This window comes from Dioscorea cayenensis, chromosome 16 (assembly GCF_009730915.1).
Source record: "Dioscorea cayenensis subsp. rotundata cultivar TDr96_F1 chromosome 16, TDr96_F1_v2_PseudoChromosome.rev07_lg8_w22 25.fasta, whole genome shotgun sequence".
NCBI lineage: Eukaryota > Viridiplantae > Streptophyta > Magnoliopsida > Dioscoreales > Dioscoreaceae > Dioscorea > Dioscorea cayenensis.
This window is the reverse complement of record NC_052486.1, coordinates 17,712,778-17,730,523: the sequence shown is the minus strand read 5'-3', so window position 1 is coordinate 17,730,523 and position 17,746 is coordinate 17,712,778. Positions and strand designations below refer to the sequence as shown.

Sequence of the window (17,746 nt, the reverse complement as noted above, 5' to 3'; positions counted from 1 at the left end):
TCAAGATTGGAACTCAACTAAAAACATCAATTAAAGAAAGCATAATAAAAAGTCAATGAAACAATAACATCCTAGGGTTTACAAGTCCAAGTACCCACTAAGGGGTTTAGCTCTCCATGAAGTAAGATACAATCAATAATGTAATCGAAAGTAAAAACATGTAATCCATAAGAAAACCCCCTCGTTATTCCTGTCGTTGGTCTTGTGGAGTAGCCTCGTCTTCTCCAAAGGTTCCCTTGTTAAGCCTAAGGCACACCTCGCCAGATTGGTGTCGACGAAAACTCCCCAATAACTATCTTACAAGAAAAACACGGTGTCGAAGCCGTAAAACCACTCCAAAAGCCTTGCCAAAGCCCCTCTAAACCCTAGCCGCCAACCTATTACAAGATGGAGAAAAGATGGAAAGAAGGATAAAAGATCGGACTGAATCATGGCTTAAATAGGGCTGGAATCGGGCATCCACACTGGCTTGGGTAATTTCCAGATGCCTGTGTGGATTTCTGAAAATCTGATTTTCTGCGGGCTGTGAACAGTAACTGCTATAATAAATTGCTGCAGTGATTTGCTCCAATAACCTACTGCAGTACTCCGCCAAAAATACTCCCAAATCCACACTTTTCATCGAGGTAACATAAACGAGCACACGTCTAAGCTGTAGAACACTTCGCTTCTTCAATAAAAGGCCTCATTGGTGAAGATCTTGCTATCATTGCACAAGTTGGAATACACAAATGTGACTGTCTTTCTGCTCCTCCAAATCATTGTAATTGCTTGAACGCATGGAGGTTGGCACACATTCACGTATCTTCGAGCACAACTTGTGTCTTCGCATTTATTCATTCCAAGATTTCATCAAATAGTGCATTCACGATCTACTTTGGCTTCTTGCTTTCATATTTGGCTTCACAACAATACATGCACGAAAGTAACACAAATACACATGTATTAGGGCTAAAATTTGATAAAAGTAATGCTCATCATAAGAAAAGAATACTTCGCATTCCTAACACACAAGCACTTATCAGTAACGAGTAAAGATGCCCACCTAGAATTCTTCTCACTTTTTTCCCAAGTAGATTAACAAGTGATTTCCGCACTCTTAGCAATCATGTAGAATGGGTTTTAGGAGAAATCACAGTTCTATTCTGTATAGGATTAGGGGTAATCTCTTCGTAAGAATTGTAAGAAGAATTATCTACTTCAGAAATTCTTGTTAATCCAAATTGAGATTTCACAGAGTACAAAGCGATTATGTGGTGACTATATCAGCACTGTACTGAATCAATTACTATTCATCCTAGCAAGAAGGATTTAGTATACTTTAGGAAATCTTTCGGTTAAAATAGAATTGCATGATTAGACAACCTTTGTTCAGAACTTATAAAACCCTAGAGAGATTTTATGCCAGAGCATCCCGTTTCCCCTTGCTTAATTTACACCTCGTAAGTTTTCGTCATGAGTTTTAGTTAAATGTCACTGCCTTTGTTCGACTTTGTTCACCGACTCTTGCTTTAGATTAGATAGTAGGACGAAAGGTAGTGCTAGTATTTTCTAGTTCCTCGTGGGATCGACAATATTATTTTTAAGCACACTACATGACTTTAATCGTCACGTGCACTTGTGTTTCATAGGTTTTATTAGTTCCAATCAGTTGTTTACATACCAAATAAAATAATAATAATAATAATAATAATAATAATAATGAAAATGTAGTATTCTATCCCGTTTTGTTCCTTTTACAAGATTTAATTATTATATAATATATTTAATAATTATTTTAAAAAATTAATTAATGTAAACATCTATCATTATTCAGAAAAGAAAATTTCAATTTTGTTATATTTACTTGAATGCCATTTAATTAAATTAAATATGAGTCAATTTCATTTAAAAGTTTTTCTTTTCAAAAATAATTTCAAACTTTGAAGCCTCAATCTTGTTATCTTCAATTAAACACTCTTTTATTTGAAAAAAAAATATTAATATTGATTGAAGCACTTCTAATTCACATAATGTGAACATGGTTAATTGATGAACAAATTAAAAATTGAAATCTTAAATAAGAAATTTTACTAACATTAGTTATTCTCGCAGGCTTTGCATCGGAGTTTTGCAATAAATAAATAAGTGCAATTAAATTTTTTTTAATTATCAATATCATAAGTAATATAAATAAAAACTTAAATGTAATTAAAAAAATAAAATTTGTCTTTTGAAACACTTTGAGCATATTTTAAAAATAATCTAATTAAACAACTTATATACTTTGGATTTCAAAGGTCTTCTGGACATTTATTGCATAAATAAATAAGTACAATTAAAAAAATTTTATTATTAATATCATAAGTAATATAAATAAAAACTTAAATTTAATAACAAATTTAAATTTATTCCTTCAAACAATCTAGGTACAGATTATAAAAATAATATAATTAAACAACTCATACAATGGAAACTGTTACATGCTTTCGATTTCAAAGGTCTTATGGACATTTATTTCATACGTAAATAAGTGCAATTAAAGTTTTTCAATTATTAATATTATAAGTAATATAAATAAAAACTTAAATGTAATACAAAAAATTTAAATTTGTTACTTGAAACACTCTAGGAGTAAATTATATATCTACTTCAATAGTATGTATAGATAATTTGAAAAAATAGATTTAAAAAACTTTTGGAAGAACACTTACTTGTCTTTTCACTACCTACAAATTAATCCAAATAAAAACATATTAGACAATTGTGATATTTGCAATAAAAAAAACACAACCAAACAACAAATGATTGAACAATCGAATTAAAAAATTAACAAAACTATGATAAACTAAATAGTAACATTATAAACAATTATGTGAAAAAACAAACCTATACCAAAAAAGAGAAGATTGTTATTCATCTTCATCAGAATATGGGCAATATATATTAACATCATCATTTAATTTTTTTAATTTTAGATTTTTCATTTTATTCTACAATTGTCTATTCGTCTTCCCATAAACCCAATATATATCATTTAATAAATATGAAACTATTGGTACTTAAAAAATAATAATAAAGCCTATGTTATAAGTTAATGTAATACCAAATAAATGTTAATATTTTTATTCATTTAATTATAATTTTTATTAATAACACAATATTTTTTATTTTTTATATGTTATGTAATATCAAATATATGTTGTTTATTCTATTTTAAACAAATAATTCCAAATAAATTTAGCAAAGATTTCAACTTTCAAAGGCTATCCGTTTCCATGAGTAGGTCTTATTAAATGTTTAATATAAAACTAACTTAATGCCATGATGAAATCAATTCTATTAAATTTTATATATTCATAATACAATAAGGTGAATTTTCTCAAAACGTGTTTAAAAATCTTCTTTGAAACCCTCTCCAATTAAATTATCATCCGTTTTTATTAGAAGATCTTATTTAATATAATAATATTATCTATTAGTCTCCTATATTTTTTTTTTACATTTTTTATATTTAATATAATACCAAATAAATATTTCTAATTATTTTTTAATTCAAAAACTTTAAAACAATAGGAATTATTTAATATAAAATAGAATTAATGGACATGATGAAATCAATGACACTTTAATTATATGCAAAAGAAAAATTGTAAAATCTTCTTTAAAACTCTCTCCAATCAAATTAGCATCGTTTCCATTAGCGCATCCTATTAAATATTTAATATAAAACCAATTTAATGCCTATGATGAAATCAATGCATTTAAAATTTTCAATTATTAATATCATATATAATATAAATAAAAATATTAAAATTATTTCTTGAATCACTCTTACAGCAGTTTATACATCTACTTTAATAGTATGTATAGATATTTGCTACATGAATAGGGAGCAATATGATTGAAACCAGAAACCAATCGAACAAAAGAATACTTATTGCATGAATAATGATTAGAAAGACACATAAGAAGCATGAATTGATCATGAATATTAATTTAAATGAATAGAACCTTAAACAAATCATGAACCATCACAAGTTTAGAATTAATTATGCTTAGATGAGTAACACACTAATGATATGTTATGAATATAATAAATGCTTAGCTCTAAAGAACCAAATCAAACCTGTTGCAATTAATTGACAGAAATAATCCTGCAGATCCTGCAGATCAAAGCATCTAATTCAAAGAAATCTTGCAATTCCAAGCATTCATTCATTCATAATTCCATTCCACATCCATTCATAGTTCATCAGACTATAGATCTCAAATAACAAGCATCAAACAGGTGTCAAGGAAAAGAAAACAAGTAACCCAAGGTAGAGAATGAGAACAATCTCACAAGAAGATTACAGTTGCTGAAGAAGAGAACCAACGGAATTAAAGGATAAAATTACTCTAAGGAACCCTTAAAGCAATCCACAAAATGCTTCCCTGCTCCCACATAGTGAGAGAAACCAAGGACCTCAAGAAACTCTAGAATGCAGCTGCCCGCCTTCATTATCAATTCCCCTCTTTATGTTCTGTTGAATTGCATGCATAATATACCCTCTAAGTCTTGAGCTTGTTCTCCTCTCATGTGTCCCCATCCGACGCGTGACCTCCTCTTTACCTCCATTCACTTGATCCAACCTCTCGTGACCTCCACATTCCCTTGTTGACCAGCTTGACTGGTAATATAACAATGCCCCCCTCATAATCAAGGACTTTGTCCTCAAGGTCCAGGTAAGGATACTGAAGCATGAGCTGATCAACATCCTCCCAAGAATTCTCCTCGGATGTGAGGCCATGCCATTGAACCAAGATGGGCTTCACTCGCTATCCATTCCTCATAATTTGCCGATACCGTAATAGAACATGCAGCGTAATGACTGGTCTGTGAGCTAAAGACACCAAAGGCAATGGCATTGTTGTGACGCTAGGTTTGCCAAGACATGGCTTCAACAGAGAAATGTGGAACACCGAATGAATTTTGGTGTCTGTTGGCAGATGTAACCTATATGCAACAGACCCAATTTTTTGTGCTATCTGAAAGAGACCAAAGTACTTCATCCCTAGTTTCTGGTTCTTTCTGAGTAAAACCGAGTGTTAACAGTATGGTTGAAGCTTCACGAATACCCACTCCCCCGCCTTAAAAGATACTTCGGAACGGTTCTTATCAGCATTGCTCTTCATCCTCAATTGAGCCCGAAGAAGGTTTCTCTTAAGTTGAGATAAAACCTTATCTCTGGTTGATAACCAATATGCAACTAGAGGAGGATCATCTCCTATCTCATTGTAGGGCAATAAATCTGGTGGATCTCTTCCATAAACCACCCGAAATGGGGTCATTCCGGTGCTTGTTTGGTACAAAGTATTGTACCAATACACGGCCCAAGGTAACAGATCGACCCATTTGCCAGGATTGGCACAAGTAAAGCAACGAAGGTACATTTCAAGACACTTGTTCTGTGCTTCAATTTGTCCATCCGACTGAGGATGGTATGCTGTAGACATTTGAATAGAAGTACCCATTTTGGAGAAGAGATGCCGCCAGAAGCGACTTGTGAAAGTCTTATCTCGATCACAAACAATGGATTAAGGAAGCCCATGTAACTTGAAAACAAACTGTATGAAGGTATCGGCTACAACTGCGCTTGAAAAATCATTCTTCAAAGGCATAAAATGTCCAAATTTGCACAAACGATTAATTACTACATAGATGACAGTATAACCTCATACTCAGATCTGTCCCAGGTTCCTGAACTGTTTGAGTTGAGTGGGGATCGATAATAAAATCATTCTCAGAAGTCTTATTATCATTGTCATCCCACTGCAAAATCAGTTATTGTTTATTGGGACAATTATGAGTCGGTGAATACTTGGCATCACAATTAAAACATAAGCCTTTGGCTTTCCTGATTTGCATCTCTTTCCATCCCATTCGACAAAAAGTTGTAGGTGGAGTAGGATGAAAGGTACCTGAATTTGAATGAGGAAAGCCTAACTGATTATGACCCGTGTCTATAGTAGTAGAAGGAGACTATACAGGCCTAGAGCCAGGTAATGCCTTCATTTTATATCAGGAATATAAATGTTCTTGTTTTAGAGAGACTTCTTCCCCAACTGAAGTTTATCCTCAAATAATCTCTCTAGGGACATGGCTTGTTCCAAATCTTTAGGATGCCAAGGAATAATTTATGCTTGCAACTCCTTTTTTAGTCCACTAACAAAACTATCCAATAGTATTTCCTCTGATACACCATCAACCCGATTAGCTAAAGCTGTAAAATGGTCATAAAATTGAGCCATAGTGCCTTCTTGAGTTAGCCGAAATAAGGAATATCGGGGACAATCAAATGTTGATGGACCATAAATACATTCCAATGCTCTAGTGAGAACCTGCCAAGAAGTTAATTTACCAAATTTTGCAACCTTTGAAACCATGGCACAATGGGACCATCGAAATTCACTGAAGCAATCTTCAATCGATGATGATCTGGAACACCATAGTAATAAAAAAAAAATTGTTCATCTTGGAAGATCCACTGCAATACCTCATTTCCAGCAAATCTAGGAAAATCAATTTTGATGTTTTTGATTGAATAACTGTCCTTTGCTGGAGTTAAGGTTAATTGAGATGAATCCTCAAAACAGATGGTAACGCCAAAATGTTTCCCTGAGATTGAAAAGGCTGAAGTGTCTCCATCATTTGTGAAAGCACCATCAGAGATTGTTGCATTACTGGTAAGACAGTAAGAGACTGTTGCAATACTGGTAGGGCAGTAAGAGATTGTTCAATTTGTTTAAATCTCTGTTCATTGGTATCTATCAATGAAAATAAGGTTTCCACCTTAGCTTGAAGCTCCTTCATGCGAGTATTCTCGGCCATTGAAGGAAGTCACAATGAAAGCACCTTTTGTTATGAATATAATCAATGCTTAGCTCTAAAGAACCACATCAAACCTGTTGCAATTAATTGACAGAAATAATCCTGTGAATCCTACAGATCATAGCATCTAATTCAAAGAAATATTATAATTCCAAGCATTCATTCATTTAGAATTCCATTCCACATCCATTCATAGTTCATCAGATCCATAGATCTCAAATAACAAGCATCGAATAGGTTTCAAGGAAAAGAAAACAAGTAACCCAAGGTAGAGAATGAGAACAATCTCACCAAAAGACTACAGTTGCTGAAGAAGAGAACCGACGGAATTAAAGGATAAAATTACTCCAAGGAACCCTTGAAGCAATCCACAAAATGCTTCCTTGCTCCCACACAGTGAGAGAAACCAGGGACCTTAAAAAACTCCAGAATCCAACTTACCCCCTTCATTATCAATTCCCCTCTTTATGTTATGTTGAATTGCAGGTATAATATACCCTCTAAGTCTTGAGCTTATTCTCCTTTCGCGCTTCCCCATCCGACGCGTGCCCTCCTCTTTTCCTCCACTCACTTGATTCAACCTCTCGTGCCCTCCACATGCCCCACTTTCCATTTTTCACTTTTTCTCCCTTGTTGACCAGCTTGACTGGCAATGTAACATAATATTACTGACATAATAGATATTGATCTAATAATAGGAGAAAAAAAATCCTTAAATCTAAAAATAAGAACATTGGATAAAGATCATCAAACTTGACCACTAGGAGTCACAAAATGTTTAATTAAACAGTAGAAAATATGAAAGAAATAATAAATGGCACTCATGACATATAGTATCAGAAATCAAAACATTAATTATTTTTTCTTGAATAACTTTTAGCAATTAAATTTGAGGAAGCATCAAAGAAAATAAAAAAAAAAACCCTTATTTTTGTAAAATGATTTTGATATAATAATAGAGTTGAATAATTTAGAGACTGATCCACGTCACCTCCACTAAAATTTAAAAAGTGTATAGAGATATATTGCGTTTATAATTAAAATTTTCTAATTTCTTATGACTCATCTTTATTAAAATTAAAAAAATAAAATATGATAATTTTTAAAAATTTGCCTATAATGAATAAAATTATAGATCTGCAGTTACATGAATACTACAAGGAGAAAATAATAGTTGAAGTTAATTATATTATATTAATTTTAAGTCAATCATCTATCTATTTCATCTATAAACAAAGATTAAAGTGTTAGTTTTGTCAATCTAATAGAACAAAGTTTGGCATAGTATGGCACCACCACATTTCAAAGTAACAATAATGATAATAATAGATCATCCATATGTACTTGAGCTCTTGTAAGATCATTTTCATTAAAGTTCTTGTCAAGCCCAAAAGAAAGAAATGCTTGATATACTAAAATCTTGTGACTTGACTGAGTTAAAGGAGGACAAAATAACGTTGTGCCTAGTCATCAACATTGTTTGTAGGTTTTTGTTAAATGAGTCAGACCATCTTTTCTTTGCTTAGCGTGTTTTCATGCAAATCATTATGTGATCCTTGGATTGTTCACGTCAGTGTATCCAAACAAAATCTAAGCATGTCCTACACCATTTACAAAGATTTTCCCACCCTAGCCTTTGTCTAGTGCTATCCAAGCTAGGAAGCATTGTTGCACCCTATATAGTTTAAGTCACAAAAATTCTTCCTTCTTGTTATATGTTTGCCAACTTTTTCAAAATGGTTTTTATTTTAATAATTATAAAGTTATTCAAAAAACAAAAAACTTTGGGTTAATCATTTAATTAGATAAATTTATTCGAATCAGCCATTTCATGTAATACATGACAATTATATTGATCGATGTGATTAGATATGTGGCACATAATTCCCTAGAAAAAAAATGACTAAAATAAATAAATTCTTTCAATTCTAATAGCAAGTAAAATATTTTTTTTAAAAGCAAAATATAAGCAATGGTCCTATTTGGGTAGAACATGCACATCACACGGGTTAGCCTGTTTCTGAAGGTGTTCTCGGGGTATCACTTTTGTTCTCACTTTTGTGATTGTTTGTTGCTTTAGTGTCTTTTCTTTTCGTGTTCTGTTCCACTACTCGTGGTGTTCTGTTATTTTTTATGGTTTATTTTGTAGGGGCTTGCACTCCATCTATAGTTTTTGTTTTTTTTTCTTAATTGAAGTGGTTTATCCATTTAAAAAAATAAAAGCTGATCAAATATATAAATGACCACATGTATGTATATTTGGTCTAATCAACATTTAGCTAATTTTTTTTTAATAAGAAAGCGAACCATAAAAGAAAAGAGAAATATAGGAAAAAGTTTATAAAGTAAATTATATTTGAAAATCAAATTAAATGTTAATGTTATTGTTTTATTGAAGTAGACTAACAAGTACAATTTGTATAGTTGTGTACACACTATTATTAGGTTTTCTATGCTATATTTCCTCAATTTTTTTTTTTTCAGTTACTGATTTTTTGTATGATTTTGAAAGGAACTTAATTACAAGACTAGAAGGTCTATTGTTTTGGTATTACCACATTTTTATACTATCAAATTATAGTGAAAAATAATAGATAAATATACTTCTGATCTACAAACTATACTTATATATTTATTTTGGTCCATGAAACAAATGAAATACTAATTATGGTATAAAATTTAAAATTATCTGTCACTCGTTTTATTGTTTAAATATTCTTTATGAGCAGTTCCTCCAAATCAAACTAAATCTTTTTATATTACCAAACTTAGCATAACTTATAATTTAAAATCCACCTTCACCTAAAAAAATTAAAATATTTTGCAACCTTAAGCATTAATTATTAAAAAAATATCTCACTAGTTTTTATTATAAATAATTGAGAAATATAGTGGTAGAGACTTTGATGGAACCACCCCACTCATTTATCCTTTTGATGCATCAAGATCCCCTAAACATTTGGAAGTAGTGATGCTACATAGGTCTTCTCATGTAGAGTAATGTGTACCACTTAATTATTTTTTGGTGTTTGTGAACTTTTATTTCAATAAAAATAGTTTCTATGATTCAAGAGAATATATGTGACCATGTTTCCTCCAAACAATGGGAGGCATATAGCACCGCTAAGTATCGAGAATTCATCATCCCATGAGACCTATAACTACTTTTAGGTTGACAACGTGTTGAGACTTACTTGGTGGCCAACCAAACACCATTTGAACGTTTTGATGCATGATTGGATTCCAATAGGCCCAACATCATTGAAGAGCATTTAGGTATGATTTGATTTAATTCTAGAGGTTTGCCTTTATTTTAAAAAAATGATAATATATGCTATCATTAAAAAACAGAACAAAGATTAGTTTTTTCTAAATAGTTTTTTTTTATTGAATGATGCTTTATGTGTTTTATTATAAAATTATTAAAATGATTTTGTATTAGTCACTAAGATGTTATATTTTGAGTTAATCTATAATTGCTTTGGTTAATTGACGTTACATTTGATGATTAGCCTTTTGAATTTATAAAACTATGTTTTCTTATATAATTATTTAAAATTAAAATATTATTTACCTACTCCAAGATAACATATATTTGGTCATTAAGTTTACGGGATTAGAATTGCACGTTTTGTTAATTACTTTAGTTGTATAAAAATAATAGACTCCATCATGTCATTGGCCATATTATTCATTATCTTTTTTTCAAATTAGCATTATTGTTTATTTAATATGTCTATTTAATAATTTCGTTGATTATTTCTCTTTTGCCTTCCAGTGTAGCTATATGTTTTTACAATATCATTCCATATTAATTTATTTAGTATTTTACTTTTCCTCTCCTCTATATAACGTATGATACATTTTAAAAAAAAAATCTCATACTTATTTAATTGAACATTTACATAAAAAAGAACTTATAAAAAGCTATATTTAACACCAATTTATCTATTTAAATTATTATATATTAAAAACAATTAATATAATCATGAAATAGGCTAAAGATGCGGATTGGGTCTTTTTATGTTAATGCAAATAATAATAATAATAATAATAATAATAATAATAATAATAATAATAATAATAATCCCATGATGAGTTGTTGGAATTTGTAAAAATCATTCCTTGCTGCTAAATAATTATGTTAATATAAATTTACTAGGTCAAAATTAACATTATAACAATATGCATGATGCTTAAAGTAAAAGATGATATTTTAATGATAGAATATATGAGCGCTCTTTTTGACTAAAAAAAAAGTATAAAAGGTGGTGTTAATTTATGCAAAATTGATCTTAAGACATTATGAGTTCTTAACCAAAGATTAGAAAATGTTTGGCAAGCAGTTGAAGTTGAGTGACAGGAGATGACAATGGATGTGCACCACGATTTGTGGAGCGTTAGTAGTCTAATTCTTAACATTCTCATTTTGATATTGCATTCTTAGTGGTCATTTGTTTATGGATGTCGCCCTCTTTAAGGTAAACCACTTGCACCGTGTTTTCCATTGTTTTGTTGTTTGACATATTTTTCCTTGGAAAGTGGCACTCATTTTATAGTTTATATAACTAGTAATATTACTTATCCTAGCAAGGTGACACTAACAATGGTAGTGGAACGATTTGTGCTTGTCTGCTTCAAAGAGAAGGCATAGAGAAATATTATGTGCTCATGTAATCACCATTTGTTTTTATGAATAGATGACAAGGGTCCCCGCAAGGATTGTTAAAGAACTGTCAAGTACAGAGATGCACCCATTACAGTAGCTTAAAGAACTCTCTAGAGATTTCCCTTTGTCATGCAATTCTAGAAGGGATGAGCAATGCCTAGGGACTCAACTATGCATTTATATGTTGAGAAATTCAAACTTGAGTCTCCTCCAAACGCAAAGTGCATGAGAACCGATGGGCTATGCCCATGTTCTCATATCACTGTTTTGTTCACTTAAGGCCAAGATGGATGTTTGAAATAAAAATTTACTTAAATTAAATGTAAAAATGTTCCTAAGTGAACACCACCAATGGATAAAAGAATGTAACAGATACTAGATTACTAGATTATATATTTTTATATGATTCCCCTTGGAAAATGTACAAATTATGACCACAAAATAGAAGACATGACAACTAGAGTCAAAGATCAAAGAAGTCCACTAAGAGTAAAGGAGAACTGCTACGACAAATATTAAAGAAACAACAGAGAATAACAATACTAACTGCCCTGGAAAATAAGAGAGATTCCTCCTTGAGCTCAGGACCAGATAATTATTAGCCACTGCTTATGTTGGTTGCCATTGCCTCTAGATTGGTTGCACTACCTATGCAAGTACCTGGGAACTCCGAAATGGGCATGACTGTTTAATTTGAAGAATGATGAAGCATATATGCACACAAATATATAAGTGGTAATGGTTTTGAATTAAGTTTAGGCGAATGGACTCATTTTGAGTTTGGTTTGCAAGACTTTATCATAGGCTTGCCTAGTCTTGGAGTTGGTTCAATTATTTCACATTGAGGGGTAACCTGATTACCAATAGCATTAGGTTTGGGTCTGTGATCCAATCCAACCAGATTAGTAAAGAAAGACCCAGTCTCTAAGTTAGGCTCCATGGTTCCTCTCAAGCTTGATCGGACTAGGATTATGGATGGCACAATCATCCATTACCTTGGCCATAGTTCTACAATCTTGTTTAACCAACCCTTCATATTTGGGACGCCACATGGATGTATAGTAGCCATTGACAAGAAATAAGGAGCCAATTGTTGAATGACCCCACGATATGGCCTCATGGGAAAAACTTCATGTTATCTGACTGAATAGTCACATTCACCGTTCTGTGCATAGTTAGTGAAGGACTCCGAAGAGCTTTACACCATGACTTAAGTGGCATACAATTAGAGCAATCTTAACTAGAGCACCGCTGATCGGCGGTCATTTGCGATTGTGGTAGGAGTTAACACCCTCAACCAATGTTGGTTCGGTTCCAAGAGATGAGGACCATGGCCTATCTACTCTACCAAAAAGGATCTTGACTACTCCGGACATCGGACCTTTGTCCTTGGTAGCCGAAGTTGTTTTGAGCATGGATCTAGAATGATGCTAGCATAAGTGTCGACAATATTTTGGATTGCAATAGTTGTATTCTTCGGTCATGCTTGATATTTGAGATGGGATATTCATCTTCGGCTAGGGTTGGAATTCTAGAAGGAGGGAACAACAAAGCTCATGCTAAAGTTAGTAGCCTCAACACATCTCTTTGTTCCATTGGCTAATTACGGATGACTCTAAGGTATATTGTTCCACTGTAAATCTTCCTCTACGGCCTAGTGGACCTGTACCAGAAAAGAAATTAGGCGGATGTTGCTAGCAACCAAAATGGATTTCCCTATGATCTTTTTATTAATCTCATGTGTGAAGCATAGACGGGGTTGCTGAAAATGTGCATTCTTGATCTCATAGCGGGCTCAAGTGGTTCCTAGAAGGCCTATGGTCATATTAGCCATTGTCAAAGCCTCCGTGTCCTATCTTTTCCCTGGGCACGCTCGTAGTAAATCACCTCCATCGTACAGCCGTCCTTCCTCATCAAGCCCAAAGTTTATTAGAGAAATGGTGAGGCCTTTCTTATATGGAATAAGGGAGGCATTGAAGTTCCCTCCCAGTGAGCTAGGGTCTCCTCTAACATCGTCTCTTTCCCCATTAACATGCAAGGGATCTCATGGGTGAAGCGATGATAAGGGAGCAAAGTACGGGAGTTATTGACCTCTACCATGCTTGTGATCTGATTGAAAGGTATGAGCAACTTTGTGGGATGCTAAATCTTCAGTTAGGGAGCACCAGCCCAAGAAGAGTTGACAACAACTAGAGCGTATTCCGGTTGTACGTGCCTTTCAAATCTAGTTCATAACATCAATAGATCGGAAACATACGTATGGGGAATGGGCTCCATTTCGTATGTCGGGCCTCACATATGAGTAATATGACAATAATAATGATAGTGACATTACAACTATGGAAAAACATTGGAAATCCTACGTAGTCCAAATTTTAGTTATATAATAAGTCCCAAGCCTAAGTTTACACACCATTAATAAAAAATAGATACATCTAATCAAAGTTTGAACACTACAATATCGTGAAGAAGGTACATGAACACAAACACTACTATTCCAACTGAGGTCTTCTACTCTACATGCCCCTAGTTACTCATTGTGATCTTAAAAATTAACTATAGATGGGCTAACAAGCCTACTAAGAACCCAACATGAAACATAGAAATTACACAATATTATATATAACAAAAATATACACAATAGAAACAAAGTAAAACACAAAGTAATAGGAGAGACGCTCAATAAATTTAAATCACAACTTCCAGAATACAGTATGCACAACACATTATAGTATCATTCCCCACCCTAAAGATCCAATAAAATATGTCTCCTGGATATGCCTTCACAGACACCTCTTCCTCAAATATCATAGATATCTTTTCATATACAGGTATCATAAACAAATCAATAAATACCACTGACGATCAGTATATAGATATGCAACTGCATCAAAATATATAGATATGCGATTTCGCCAGAGTATTCAAATATGTGACAACATTCTCAATGTACACCTCTAATAGTTGAATAACAGAATACAACCACATATAGGGACATATATAGAATCTCCCACACATACATTCAACTTTCTAACTACACCATTCTCCCAAGCAACAATCATAGAAACAGATTCACAAATACCCAGACAATTCCTATAGTATAGATATTACAACAAGGTCCCAAACCAAGCCACTAATATAGAAATATCTAAAGCTAAGATAATCATCTAATATTTTTAAAAAATTATATGTATATATAATTATATGTATGTATGCTTGTTTGTATATAATTACATATAATACAATTGTATAAAAATTGTATAGATACAAAAAGATGTTTGCACGTATATATGGGTAAATAAAAATACATAAAAATACTTTTAACAAAATAGTTATATTAAAACATGTATACACATGTATTGGAATTATAGATTTATGAATATATGTGTGTGTATATATATGCATGTATAGAAATTCAGTCTATTTACTTATAGTATGGCTAAGTATATATACAAACAAATGTGACTAGAAGACTCAAGTTTCTCATATTAATATATAAATGTTTATATATCTAAAGGCTACTAATATTCCAGGTCGCAAAAGATCATTATGAATGAAAGCATATTTTATGTGATGTCTAAAATTTAGTAGTATATGTATATAATTATAGAAAATTTCTAAGTCTAACAAATCTTAAGGCCATCCTCTAATGGTATAACATTTCTAATCTAGAAGAATTAAAGTTTTTAAGACTTTCAAAAGTAGTTGATAGAGTAAGTACTAAGAACGTATAAAACACTCACTAGATTTCTAGAATTTAGCACCACATACACTTGCAGGATTTTCAAAAATATAGATATATTCTATATCCACACAAAAGCTGAGGTTGAGTCGCAAATCCCAAAGTTAAATTAGAAGCACATCCGTACCCAAAACCTAGCAAAATTTCATTGGAGAGAGAAATTTTCAAAGATTAATTTAGTTAGTGTACTTACCTCTAACCTCAAATGGAGTCTCTTTCTTTAGTCTCCTTTCCCCCTCCTTCCCTTCTTTGATCTCCTCCTCTTTTTTATTCCCCTTCAGTGTCATCTATCCACTCCCAGGCAAAACCTCCATCCATTGGTCTAAACAAAATAAACGCCCGAATAGAAGCCACAGGTGGAAACTTATGCTACGTAATTGCTACTAAATGTGAACTGGTACTACAATACTGTAATATGGTCTGTATCTACAATACAAAAGCGAGCAAAACATACCATTTCACTACCATAACATTTTCCATACAAAAGTAACTAACACATAGAGTTTATAACTTTAATTATAAAGTTTTACAAGAGCTTGACATTGGGTGGTCATTACAAAATTGGTCGTTGGCTATTACACCAGTTATATCCCGAGCTAAGACGGGGATGACTTCCTATCTTACTCATCAACCTCTACCCAAACTCCTTCACTCTATGTAATCAAAATTTGTGATTTAGTATTTTGATTATTTGATAAATAATCGACTCTGCTAAAACTTAATAATACTTTATCGATAAAGTTTATGACTCACCATAATGTTGTATATTCATATTGATTTCAAATAATATTGTTTCTTTGTTTTTTTACAAATGAAATAACTAATTTAAAGTTTAGAGATATGTAAGAGAATTTTTTTTTTTTTTCAATTAGGACTTCCAAATTGTTCACCCAATAAATAAACAAACCAAATAGTTTCCATGCTGACTGTGATATATATATATATATATATATAAACTTATGTTATGAAACATTAAAAAATGAATGCCCATTATGTTTCTTACAAACTCCTCTTGACTCTTGGTGTTTTATTTGCCAAAAGTTTATTCGTTTTAAATTTAAACCCTATATATATGTACCAAAAGAATGAAAATAATAACAATAAGAAAGAGATCTTCCTCTACTTTATGTTTGTTCTATGTTTGTCTTAATATATTATATAGTTTTATAACACGTTATCAGCACGAAGTTTTAACCAAGCTCTGACTAATCCAATTTCTCGGCAAAATCCTTTTCACGTAAGTACACAAACATTTTTTTTTTGTCATGTCAAATCTTGCAAAACTTGATTTTGTTGCCCTTGACATTTCGGGAAAAAATTATTTGTCATGGGTGCTTGATGCTGAAATACATTTGAATGCTAATGGACTTGGAGAAACCATCAAAGATGGTAATCAAGAATCCTTACAAAACCGCGCAAAAGCAATGATTTTCCTTCGACATCATTTGCACGAGGATTTAAAAATTGAATATTTAGCTGTGAAAGATCCACTTGAATTGTGGAAAAATTTGAAGGAAAGGTATAACCACCAGAAGATGGTAATTTTACCGAAAGCTCATTATGATTGGATGCATTTACGATTACAAGATTTCAAAACAGTAAGTGAATATAATTCAGCCATATTTCGAATCAGTTCTCAATTGAAATTATGCGGAGAGAGGATTGTTGATTCTGATATGCTAGAGAAAACATTTTCTACTTTTCATGCCTCGAATATTCTCCTGCAGCAGCAATATCGAGAGAAAGGGTTGACAAAATATTCTGATTTGATTTCATGTTTGCTTGTGGCTGAACAAAACAATGAACTACTAATGAAAAATCATGAATCTCGTCCTACTAGCTCTGCTCCATTCCCTGAAGTGAATGCGATGACATATGAAAACTCCAAACGAGGACGTAGTCGAACCCATGGGCGTGGTCGTGGCCGTGGTCGTGGCCATGGTCATGGAAGAGGACGTGGTTGGAATAAATATCAGAAAAATCATGATGATAATAAAGATGCATCTTACCACCAGAAGTGGACAAATTATGAAGAAAAACAATTTAAAAGCAAAAAAGGATCTAGTAACAAATCATAAAATATATGTTATCGATGTGGTGTACAAGGGCACTGGTCGCGTACTTGCCGTACACCAAGGCATCTTGTTGATCTCTATCAAGCATCAATAAAAGAGAAAAATGTCGAGGCGAATTTTATATACCAAAATGATGACTTCAACAATAACCCTCTTGTGGGTATGTCGTCACATTTAGATGTTGCTGATTTTCTTGAAGATTCTCAGTTTAATGGTGGTAACTGAATTGACACCATAATTGTTTTTTTTTATGCGTTTTATTTTAATTAATCTATGCATGTTTGATCTTGTTCTTACCCATTATAATACTTATTTACTTTTATTTATTTTGTGAAGAATATATGGATACTACAAAATCCATGGTTAGATTGGACATCAAAGATGAGGATGTATGCCTTGTTGATAGT

The 17,746-nt window shown here is 32.2% G+C and overlaps 1 protein-coding gene across 1 annotated transcript; it reads left to right on the top strand.

Moving 5' to 3' along the window:
• Nucleotides 1–16,799: 16,799 nt before the first annotated feature.
• On the top strand, nt 16,800–17,342 carry LOC120278573. Its single transcript, XM_039285323.1, has one exon. The coding sequence runs from the start codon at nt 16,800–16,802 to the stop codon at nt 17,340–17,342; it is 543 nt and encodes a 180-aa protein (XP_039141257.1).
• Nucleotides 17,343–17,746: the final 404 nt, after the last annotated feature.

Bases quoted from the DNA above. Each gene is read 5' to 3' on its own strand.
- LOC120278573 (XM_039285323.1), top strand. From the start codon at position 16,800: ATGGTAATTTTACCGAAAGCTCATTATGATTGGATGCATTTACGATTA.